We start from the raw sequence: 12,070 nt of genomic DNA, 5'->3' as shown, positions 1-12,070 counted from the left end.
GAAAGGGTGTCCCCCAGGGGAGGGTGTTTTAAGTCTCTTCAAGAGTCTTTCCAAAAAGGCTATTGAGAAAAACTATGCTGAGTTCTGGCATTGGGGGGAAAAGCATGTCTCTGACAGTTCTTTCAGGGTGGTCGTACATTTCAATTTTTAGATTTCAAATGTCTTAGTAGGGTTAGCACAGTAGTACAGGCACATCAGACCAGTCCCACTACACTGAGGGTGGGGGCAACAAGGGCACCTGCCTCTCCCTTTCCACCTGCTTTTGCACTCATCGGATTTGCGAAAGGAGCTCGCAAGAGTCTCACCCGACTCTACCCTCCGTGGATTAAGGCTGCTAGACGCGGGGTACGGTCGCCCCGCCGGGAGCCGCTGCAGCTCGGGCCCCTTGCCACTGCCAGGGAGGCGCAAGTCGGGCCGCTGGCCGGGTGTGGCGCTGGTGGCGGAGCGCGGGTGGGGCGGGCGGGGCGGGGCGAGGGGCCGCGCGGGGAGCTGGCCGCGTCAACTAGCGCCGGTCCCGCCCGCCTCCCGCCCCCGCCCTCGCCCCCGCCCCCGCCCCAGTCTTCGCGCTCAGCCCCGGCACTAGGAGCAGCACGGGCGGCGGTGCGAAGGTCCTCGCCATGTCTGCGGCCGCGCGAGAGAGATTCGACCGGTTTCTGAAGGAAAAGAACTGCATGACCGACCTTTTGGCCAAGCTCGAGGCCAAGACCGGCGTGAACAGGAGATACATCGCGCTCGGTGGGTGCGGGGTCGCCACCGCCTGCTGGGCCCCGGGAGCAGCTGCTGCACCAGCTGCAGGGGAAGCGAGCGGGAAGCGGGTTCGGAGGTCGGTGACAGACGGGGGCGAGAGGCATCCTAGGGGCCGTCTGGCCGCCCGGGGAGGCTTGGGGCCAGAGACCCCGCCGGGGCGCCTGGGCTGCGGCGCCGGGGGGGGGGGGGTGCTGGCCTGTGTCCGCGGCCCGGTGGCGGAGCGCCCGGGGAGCGGGGAGGGCCGGCGCTGACGTGTCTGTCCCCGCGGCCGAGTGCCGTGTCCCAGAGGCCTTGCGCAGGCTAGGCTCGGGATGGCAGGGGCCTCCTGCGGGAGGGAGCGCGGGCATGCTCCTAACACTGTCCGTGGAGCTCAGTACAGAGAAGGGTGTCCCCGGGAGGGGAGGGGCCGCGGGCAGGCGAAGGAGTCGGGGCCTCTCTGGATCCTCTGTGGAGCCGGGTTCCCTGGGCTACTGCGCGGTACGGCGGGGGAGCCCTGTGTAGGGAGAGCATGAGGAACGGCTCGAAGGTAGGGGCTGCCTGGTTATCCCCAGACTCACTGCAAAGCCCGCAAAGGCGCGGGCCCCACCTTACGGCGGTTTGTTTTTCTAGATCGCCTATACCCGGCCAAGCCTTGCGGTGTGGGCGGGGGCTGTCCGGCTTAGCGCTTCTTGTCCCACAAGACCCACTTCTCTCCTCATCCTCATGTCTCCAGGTGTCATTGGGCTGGTGGCTTTGTATCTGATGTTCGGTTATGGAGCTTCTCTCCTCTGCAACTTGATAGGATTTGGCTATCCGGCCTACGTCTCGTAAGTGGCTCCCCCTCAACCCTCCTTTCCTCCTCTTCCCTCCCCATCCCCCATCCAGGGCTGCCCTAGTTACTAACACATCCGCATTTTCCTGGGAGAGCGGTCAGTGCACCAGAAGGTAGTAACTGCTTAAGGTTACACATTTTAGAGCCTTAACTTGATGCCTGATCTCCTGATGACTAGCCGAAATGCTTATTTCATCAGATTATGTTGGCAGGGTGGGTGCCTTCTAATGGATGCACAAATGGAAAGCGTTACAACAAAGTCGTCCTGCCTTAACTGGTGGGGAGATCTTAACTGGGTACAGAAAGCTGATTCCTTCTCCTTAACAATTATTTAAATGGATATTTCTCCTTATATGTATGTGCACAGACAGTAAAAACCCATCAAATGGGACTTCCCTAATTCAGAATTAATGTTAATGCAGAAACTGGGGAGACTTTTGCTTTCATGATTTTGAAAAGACTGGCTACTTCTTACAGGCAAATGGAAAACACCCTAGGATAAAAATAAAAACAACCTTATAAAATGCATTCCTAATATAGATCCTTGGTTGTAGAAATGACTCATTTATATAATTAAGCTTAAAAACGCATCTGAATTTATTACTACTTGAGGTTTTCACCCTACAATGGTTATTTTGAAAATATTCTATCTACAATTTTATTTTTTCATTCATTCAAATAGGAATTCTTTCCCACAAATGAATTGTTTTACTCTACACCACTACCCGAGAAAGCTGGTGGGTTTTGCTTTCGTTGAATTGGTCTCTGCAACTTTTCTCGCCTATAGAGATAAAGGAAAACATTTAGGCTGGGAGGCTAAGGCACAGATAAACACATGTATTACATCTTGGGTCTATTACAGGGCAGGCTAGAATTTAATATATGACTAGAAAGAAGGAAACATGTTTTGGAAGTTAGTTCTGATTTGAACAATTAAATTGAAGTGACATAAGTAGTTGCTGTATTAGTTGGGTGCATATCCTTAGTAGCACTCCGTGAAGTCTGGCCATATTAGGATACTACTTGCTTATGAATTTGGAGGTCCTGTCGTCATGTTGAGAAAAGCGTTTACCCTTATCCGGTATTACCTGCTAAAGCACCATTGAGGTTGCATATGTATACCAAAAGATTGTGAAGGGCAGACCAGGAAAACTGATTTGACTTTCAGATCAGTGAGAAAAAGTATAAGAATAAAAGTTTTCCAAAAATGTAATCTACTGAGAATATGGTGTAGGTGTATATAGAAAGTGTGTAGGCAACACTGATTATAAAAATGGCTTGTGGGCACCTTGGTACCTCAGTCGGTTAAGCTTCTGTCTTGATTTTGGCTCAGGTCATGATCTCATGACTTTTTGAGATCCAGCCCAGCTTTGGGCTCTATACTGAACTTGCAAAGCCTGCTTAGGATTCCCTCTCTGCCCCTACCCTGCTTATGCACACTGTTTCTCTCTAAATAAATAGATAAACTTACAAAAAAGGCTTGCACCACATGTCTATGATAACAGACAAAATAACATAAATGTACGTTCCTTCTGATTGTGTATTCTACTTGCAAGAGTTTTTTCTTTTAAATTTTTTCAATGTTTATTTATTTTGAGAGAGAGAGAGAGAGAGAGAGAGAGGGAGGGAAACAAGTGGGGGAGGGGCAGAGAGAAGGAGAGACAGAATTCCAAGCAGGCTCCACACCATCAGTACAGAACCTGATGTGGGGCTCAAACTCACAAACCCATGAGATCATGACCTAAGCCGAAATCAAGAGTCAGATAGATGCTCAATGGACTAAGCCGCCCATGTGCCCCAAGAGTTTCTTTAATAAAAAAGAGTTTGAAGCATTTTTCAGGTTTGTAGTTCAGAGGTTATTGATTATATTTTGAACAAATCTTGGGTGGCATTTTAGTAACGGTCTAGCTACTTGAATTATTTTGAACTAGCAAGGAATACAGACTTTTGAAAATACTGAGGGATAAAAAACTTTTCCACATCAGTACCATTTGGTACATAATCCTGTGAGAAACATAACCTTCTCTGTTGATGTGATGAGATCGCTGATGTGGGCTTTAGTCAAGTAAAAATCTGTTTCTAGGTGGGCTATGTATATTCAGATATGTGCGGTACTCTACATGACTAAAGGTGCAGACAGAATTCAAGTATGTTTCTCCTTGACCTGAAGTGGATTAATTCCAGCAGGAACCTCATTTTCAGTCATATTTTAAAGCAAGTCAGTTTCAGGTTTTTTTTAAAAATCATTTGTTTGTAGTCATTTATTCATTTTCTGCATAGTCAGCTGAATAGTATTGGCTCTTTTTACCTCCAAGAAACCAAATGCTCCTGTCTATTGCTCATAATTCTGTGAAATGATAGAGACAGTCATATTTCTGAGTGGGTCAGGTGGGTGGGTTTTATATATTTTAGAATTAATTCTATTCACTGAGTATACTTTCCTTTCTATTTGAATATTCTGAGGTAAAGTGACATTTGTAGGACACCTTACTAGGGGTTGGAAAAGTGCTAAAAATCTAATAAAGGGAATATCATGAAAAATTCAGGAAATAATGAGCATCTCTAGAGTGGTATTTATTCATAGGATGCTTCCTTTTTGTAGACGCAACTCTTTTACCTATAAAATAAAGATAAGATTCTCTGACCATAAGGAAATTAAGTGAAGATTGCTCTCTGTGGGTATTTGGACTTTTCTCTAAAACAATGGTTCTCAGCCTTAGATGCCCATTGGAGTTATCTGAGGAGCCTTCAGAAGTGCTGAGGCCTAGTCCCAACCTCCAGAGATTCTGGTGTAATTGGCTTGGGATGCAGCCTGGGTTTGGGGGATTCAGGCTCGTTGGTCTTTTACAATTTGTAAAGGGTTCTAATGTCAGCCAATGTTGAGAACGTGTGATGTACAGCAGCAGCAATCTGTGCTTGTTACACTTGAAAATGGGGTACAAGGGAGAGAAAAATGGCCTGCTGACCCTGGGCCCCACCTGGCCTCTGCTTTGTCAAGGTGATGTGGAACTGTGTGCATAGTACAAAGCACACAGACCCCCCCTGTGAGTAAAATTCAGGCAGTCAATGTTAAACATTAGTCTAATCAAGTTTGTTCATCGCTTAAGCAGTGTAATTGTGTAATTGCCAGAAACCCCTTGAAAATGGTGTTATTGGTGGCACCCAAATCAGTGTTAGTTGTGGGGCACCTGGGTGGCTCAATCGGTTAAGCTTCCTACTCTTGATTTTGGCTCAGGTCATGCTCTCATAGTTTCGTGAGTTCGAGCCCCATGTTGGGCTCTGTGCTGACCCTGAAGAGCCTGCTTGGGATTCTCTCTCTCCCTCTCTTTCTGCTCCTCCCCAGCTCCTGCTCTGTCTCTCTCAAAATAAACTTAAAACAATTATTTTAAAAAATGTGATCTGTGATCCCTTTCCCTTTAATAGTTCTCCTTGCCTCTTATAATTCTCCCTGTGCTCCCCAGCCAGAGTTATTCTAAACAATATGGGTTCATCTATTTAGCAAAAGTCAAATCCAGCCACATGCCAGGCACTGTGGCAACACTTGAGATACACGATGGGCTGAGGTCAACATGCTCTCCATTCTCTTTGAATGAACGGTCTACCTACATGCACTACAATAAATAAAGTAGTGACACAGTGTGGTAAGCAAGCCCTGTGAAGAAAATTGACAGGGAGCTGGGGTAGGGGATTGCGGGAAGGACCCCCTTTCCGTATTTATATGAGATACCATCTGAGTTAAGGCTTGAGGAATGAGAAAGTGCCAGGCCAGCCAAGAGCAGAGCCAGGCCGAGGGAGCAGCGTGTGCCAGGAATGGCGCCTTGGACGCTCTGAGCGGGAAGAAAGGTGAGATCGACCCAGAGAGGTGCAGGTGCCATCAGGCAAGGCTGGTGGCCGGTTAATAAGTGTAGTTTTTATTCCTGGTAGTTTGTAAGGAGTTGGCAGGTTTTCTGATTGCCTTGGATGGGTTTTAAATAGGGGGTGACATGAGGGACGCCTGGGTGGCTCAGTCAGTTAAGCTTCCAACTCTTGATCTCTGCTCAGGTAATGACCTCACAGTTTGTGAGTTTGAGCCCCGCATCAGGCTCTGTGCTAATGGTGCAGAGTCCGCTTGGGATTCTGTCACTCCTCTCTGCTTATCCCCTGCTTATGCTCGCTCTCAAAATAAAGAAACATAAAACAATTTAGGGGGTGACATGATATGATTTACATTTTAAGGCCATTTTGGCTACTGTGATCTCTGGAAGGAATTAGCCATCCTGCAAAACTCTTGCCAGTCTCAGCCTTTCTCACCTTCAGCTTTTGCTTCCGCTATTTCCTTTCTTCTCCCTCCATCGTAGGGAGGCCCACAGATTGTATGTAATGGTCAGCACTGGGCTTAGAGGCTGCGGGGCACAGAAATAAAATTTGGAAAAGCTCATATGGCTTCATTGCTTATCCTGTGACTCACCACCTTGGGAAAGCTGTGGGTGGGACCCTGGCATTACCTGGCTTCAGGTGAGGTTGTGGCATGTTGGAACAGACAGCTGGAGGCCTGGCTCCTGGAGGGGCAGTTAGTGCCTTATGAGGTATCCCCTTCCTACCGGTTACTCTTTAAAAAAAATTTTTTTTTAACGTTTATTTTTGAGAGACAGAGAGTGGCAGAGCATGAGCAGGGGAGGAGGAGAGAGAGAGAGAGAGAGAGATAAAGAATCCGAAGCAGGCCCCAGGCTCCGAGCTGTTTGTCAGCACAGAGCCTGACGTGGGGCTCAAACCCACGAACTGCGAGACCATGACCTGAGCCGAAGTTGGACACTCAACCGGCTGAGCCATCCAGGCGCCCCCTACTGGTTACTCTTACTTTCTGGTACATCATTTCCGTATGTTTCCAGGCTTTTTGGCCACACTGTACAGGCACTTTGAAATCTAATTCCAGCCTTCTCATTGTCAAGAGCTATTGACAGAATTGCTGTCATCTCTTTATTCACTCTATTCCTGAGAAGAGAAGGCAGACCACTGCATTGTAGGAACTCTGTTATTAAGGTAGACCCACCCCCATGCTGCCCATTTTTTTGCCAAGATATAATTCACATGCAGCCTTTTTAAAGTGTACAATTCAGTGTTTAGTATACTCATAAAGTTGTGCAACCATCACTGCTATCTAATTCCAAGACATTTTCATCACCCTCAAAAAGAAACTGGATCCATTAGCATTCACACCCTATTTCTCCTATGCCCCAGTCTCCAGAAACCACTTACAATTTTCTGTCTCTATGGATCTGCTTGTTCTGGACTTTTCATATAAATGGAATCCTGTAATATATGGCCTTTTGTTTATGGTGCAGCCTTGCTTTTGTTTGGTGAGAGGGCAGAGGGAGGGAGGAAGGGAGGGAGAAGGAGAGTAGTGGGGCAGGGGGAATCTTAAAGAAGCTCCATGCCTAGCACGGAGCCTGATGCAGAGCTTGATCTCATGACCAAGGAATCATGACCTGAGCCAAAGTCAAGAGTTGGATGTAACAGACTGAGCCACCCGGGTGCCCCAGTACAGCCCTGCTTTTAGTGGCATTGCACAAATAAGAGTCTTTCTGAAAGACGCCCTATGAGCGTGTGCTATGCTGCACCCTCACATGCAGAGTCTGTTGCCAGAGACCTAAGGTAGCCCTCACCAGGGGTCCTCGAGTGGGTGCTAGTCTTGTCCCTGCTTCTTTGTTCAAATGGAATTATGAGGGAAAGTCTAATGACTTTCTTTCCTCTTTAAAAAAAAATTTTTTTAACGTTTATTTTTGAGACAGAGGGAGACAGAGCGTGAGTGGGGCAGGGGCAAAGAGAGAGGGAGACACAGAATCTGAAACAGGGTCCAGGCTCTGAGCTGTCAGCACAGAGCCCAATGTGGGGCTCGAACCCACAAACTGTGAGATCATGACCTGAGCCTAAGTCGGATGCTCAACCGACTGAGCAGCCCAGGCGCCCCTAATGACTTTATTTTCTATTTTTGCTTTTGTCCTGCAGAGAAAGGAAAGGAGGAGAGTTTGCTTTCTATCCTACTCAGCAACTTAAAAAAAATTCCACAAAAATGTCTATTAACTTTTATTTTTATTTCATTTTTTCATAAAGATCAGGCTACCACCTTCCTGGGACTATCAGAGTTGGGCCTTAGAGATCAAGCATGTAATCTAATTCCTTTGGTTTTCTTTTCTTTCTTTCTTTTTTTTTTTTTAAACCCCAGCATAAGGCTTTGAACTCATGACTCTGAGATCAAGACCTGAGCTGAGATCAAGAGTCTGATGCCTAATGAGCTGAGCTACCTAGGTGCCCCTAATTCCTTTAGTTTTCAAATGATCCAGGCACAGAGAGGTAGAGTATGTTTCTGAAGTTCACACAGGGGCCAGTCTTGGTCTGGAACCCTCAGCTACTACACAGGAATGTGAAAGCACCTTGAGGCATATTTTAGTACCAGACTCGAAAAGATTAAATATGTTTAGAGTCCAGCATTTTGATGACTGTATACAGTCTAATGTTTGGCAACACTTTTGAAATCTCATGCCCATTTCAGTGATGTGTGATTCTATCTCCTGTGTCCTCACCAGCACATTAAAAAAATTTTTTTTAATGTTTATTTTTGAGAGCGAGAGCGAGAGCACAGAGCAGGGGAGGGGGAGAGAGAGAGAGAGTGAGACACAGAATCCGAAGCAGGCTCAGGCTGTGAGCTGTCCGCACAGAGCCTGATGTGGGGCTCAAACCCACAAACTGTGAGATCATGACCTGACCTGAAGTCGGATGCTTAACTGACTGAGCCACCCAAGTACTCCATACCAGCCCATTTTAAACTGTGCCACCAATACAAACAATGTTACTGCTTTTAGCTCTTTGCATAGCTGAATACCTGTGTAGCACTTCATTTAATAGATACTTACATCCCTATTTAAGTGCCTTACAAATGTAGCTCATTTAATCCTTATGGCATGATGTAAATACTATGATTGTTCCCATTTTACAGATAAGGAAACAGAGAAAGAAGTAACTTGATCAGGGTCTCACAATTAGTAGATGGTAAAGTGTATTTAAACCCAGGGAGCCTGGGTGGCTCAATCGGTAGAGCATAAGACTCTTAATCTTGTGGGTCATGAGTTTAAGCCCCAGATTGGGCATAGAGCTTGCTTACTTACTTACTGACTAACAACAAACCCAGAGCCCATGTTTTTAAGTTTTATGTTACACTGCTTTCCATGTGGCTCTTCGACTGTCTCAGATACATGCCATGCCCTATGCAGAGATGAAAATTGAACTGTTGATGTAAACTTTTTCTTTTCTCAGTTTGACATTGTCAATACACTGTCTTGATGCAGTGTATTTTTCCTCTCTCAAATAGGGGACTGCCCCCCCCCCCCAACCAAGTCATCTATCTGCACACATAGGCATTTGCAGTGTTTTGGGAACATGAGTTAGAATGTATTAGAAATAACTAACAAGTTATTTCTCTTGTTATGTATCATTGATTTACAACAGCAGTGACATAACTAGTTATTTGCAGAGACTTGCTCTCTTTTACCAGGGCAAGCCCCTATGAGGATGGCACACTGAATTGCATTTCCTGAGAGAATGTGGCCTTGCCTTTAGTTCTGTGTCAGGAGGCAGAGAATCTTTAGGAGGAGATGTTTGGGGGTGACTCCTATGCGGTAAGATCGAAAAGGGGATGGTGTGTAGGGGGGTGATATTTGGGAAAGACACTGTCAGAGTAACCACAAGAGTTGTAATTCAGTTAACCAGAAGTAAAAGCTACTGCCTCTTCTTAGCTAATGATTCACAGCAGACAAAGTGCAGGAGCATAGTTTACAGAGGACTCAGATCAACTCATTCAAGATTTTCAGTGGCAGCCTCCTGTAACAGAGGTGTTCTCCGAAGGAGCATTGGAGGAAGTTGTCTTGGTATGACTGGCAGTTGAGCACCACTTTCTGTTTCGGAAAACAAAGTCCACTGACGCAAAGTGAGGCTTCCCTAATGGTGCTGGAGGATGTGTACTTGTGGTTCTCTTCTGAGACTCATTAGTAAGGGGGGTGTTTGTTTTCTTGGGTGCTTCCCCCCCAAAAAAAAAACTTGTAATTATGGTTTGTTTCTTTTTTACTCTTGAGAACTTGGGGGCAGATAGATACACTTTCTCCTAAGCTGCTTACGTTCCTATTACACTAGCTTTTCTCTCTACAACTGTAAGCTCTGTGCTGGAGTGCTGAAGAGCAGAGTGGCGAATGCCCACACTTTGACTCCTCTGGGTAGTGTGAAGCTCAGGTGGTGTTCTGGCCGACGGTGCACTTGGCTCCATTATTGGCATTGTGTGAATTTTGCCTTCAGCATCCTGAGATGTCAGATGTTTAAGTTTTATCAGCTTTTTATTGGTTGAGTTTTCACTTAGTATTACTGCTAATATTGCTGAGCTATTTTAAGATGGAATTGTGGAGAAACTAAAAATGTAATAAAATATCCTTATAATCGCATGTCACTATTTTTGTAGGCAATTACAGCCAGAATTTTAGATTAGGTTAGGTTAGGGTTCCCCCCATCTCCCTTGCCTGTACCATAGAGAAAGGAAGGTCTTAAGGAGCAAATAAGATGAATGATTTAAATTACTTACTCATGATCTACTTTCTGGGCTCTTAAGCAGTCGTGAGGAGAGATCTCATTCCTAATGTTCTGTTCTAGAATGCTCCCTGTGAATTTTAATGAAAATGTTTTCCTATTTTTGAGGGCCCTAGAGATGTGGTTTATTTGTCCTCTGCCTTCATCCAACTCATCTTGGAGTTCTCTTTTTCAAGACTGACTCTGAATGAGGAGTCCATTTCCAACTTCATTTCCTCTTATGGTATTTAAAACAACTAGAAATACATATGGGACATTCTAAGGTATTGGTGACTGTTGACAACATTACCAATTAGTTAATTTTGAGGAACAATGAATTAATTTAGAATTGGAAAGCAGTTTCAAAAATTGTTCATGAAATGGCTTTTTGTAGCAATTGAAATATAAGTGGGGCCTGTAGAAACCTCTTCTGACTTTGGTCTGTGGCTAGCACACTCTTCTGGTTCTTGGGAGTAGAGCTTATCAGTCCCTCTCAGTCACATGACCACTATATTTATCCTGCAGCCTCCGAGAGTTATGCCAGGTGATCTGGTGAAGGGATCACTTACATGTCAGAGGTAACTCGAGGCTGCTATCTGCCTATCTTGATGTGGCCTTCTTTTGTCTAGGAAAGGTCAGTTTAGATCATTCTTGTCCAGGTTGTGAGGGTACTTGAGCCTAAGGTAAACTTGATGATACTATACTTGACATAGACATTACATTTATAGAACCATTCATTTTATTGACAAAGGGTTGTTCCAGTAGGATTTGCATCTGCTGTTTTATTGCTTTAGGCATACATTTTTTTTAACTATCAAATAGTTTAGCACATTAAGCTTTTTTTTTCTTTTTTTTTTTTTCCTTCAAGCAGGGAAAGAATGATCTTTTATTTTTTTATTTTTTTTCAATATATGAAATTTATTGTCAAATTGGTTTCCATACAACACCCAGTAGCACATTAAGCTTTGAGTTATAAAACGTTAGCTAGTTTAGGTCCTAGAGATCAAGCTGCTGGGTCAAGAGCTACCTTTACAGATTTGGAAACTAAGGCCACAAACAAGTTACTGGACTTGGGTCATGGGTTTGTTGGGGCAAAGCCAGGGGTAGTCGTAGGGATGCCTGAATTCTCTGGCCTGCACACTTTAACATTCCTCATGTTTTATATTTGACTGTAACTGAATATTTCATTTTGCATTAAAAAACAAAATGGTGGGAAGTTGGTAAATAAGATCATTGTAATTAAACACCAAACTATTTGACGACTGAATGACTACTTTTGTTTTATTATTCAGTCTCCCTTGGAGATGTTTTATAGACTCATCTAAAATGTATTTGCCTGTGAATTTAGCCTATTTATGTATTTCATTAAGTCGGTCATTTTATATAGGAGAACAAACACCATATTAAAGAGTAAAGGAGTTTGATATATTTTCGTTGTTCTTGTATAGTAACCTTAGAAGATAGTTTCTACATATTCAGGATGCATACCTAGCTACCTATCATATCTTTTTTCTTTCTTTCTTTTTTTTTTTTCCGAATAGGGGAGGAAGGCTGGCTTGATATAAATCGTAATAAGCAAATGGAGTTTTTCATATGTTCTGTTTTCTTCCATTAGTTTCTCTAGCTCTGTACAGGAGCCTCTCTCTTGCTTTGAGAGCACAACTACTCTGCAGTGGAAAACAAGTAACTCTGAGTGCCCATGGCTTCTTACCTTCTTTTCTTCCATGAAGAAGAAAAATGTTTTTATTAGCATGGAAACAAACTAGTGTTTATGTCTTAAAATACGTAATTTTTTCCTTCTAATTTGATGCACTGTATGTGTCAAATAAGATTTGCAGTGGCATTCTCCTCAACCAAGGTAATAAGAAATTAGTAAACCTTTTTGAGCTCTCAGGAGTTCCTAAATCACACTCTCTGATAAATTAA

At 44.5% G+C, this 12,070-nt stretch overlaps 1 protein-coding gene across 1 annotated transcript in view; it reads left to right on the top strand.

Annotated features, from left to right (window-relative positions):
* The first annotated feature begins 555 nt into the window (after window positions 1-555).
* The window catches only part of REEP5 (receptor accessory protein 5), a 39,126-nt gene continuing 27,611 nt past the window's right edge, over window positions 556-12,070 (top strand). Inside the window, exons 1-2 of the mRNA XM_042991333.1 lie at window positions 556-735; window positions 1,460-1,553. Of these exons, the coding sequence (XP_042847267.1) occupies window positions 618-735; window positions 1,460-1,553 (212 nt within the window). The 5' untranslated portion in view covers window positions 556-617. The remainder of the gene's footprint in view (window positions 736-1,459; window positions 1,554-12,070) is intronic.

This window comes from Panthera tigris, chromosome A1 (genome assembly GCF_018350195.1).
Source record: "Panthera tigris isolate Pti1 chromosome A1, P.tigris_Pti1_mat1.1, whole genome shotgun sequence".
Taxonomy (NCBI): Eukaryota; Metazoa; Chordata; class Mammalia; order Carnivora; family Felidae; genus Panthera; species Panthera tigris.
The sequence above is the reverse complement of the archived record's forward strand: the minus strand, read 5'-3'. Positions and strand labels throughout refer to the sequence as shown.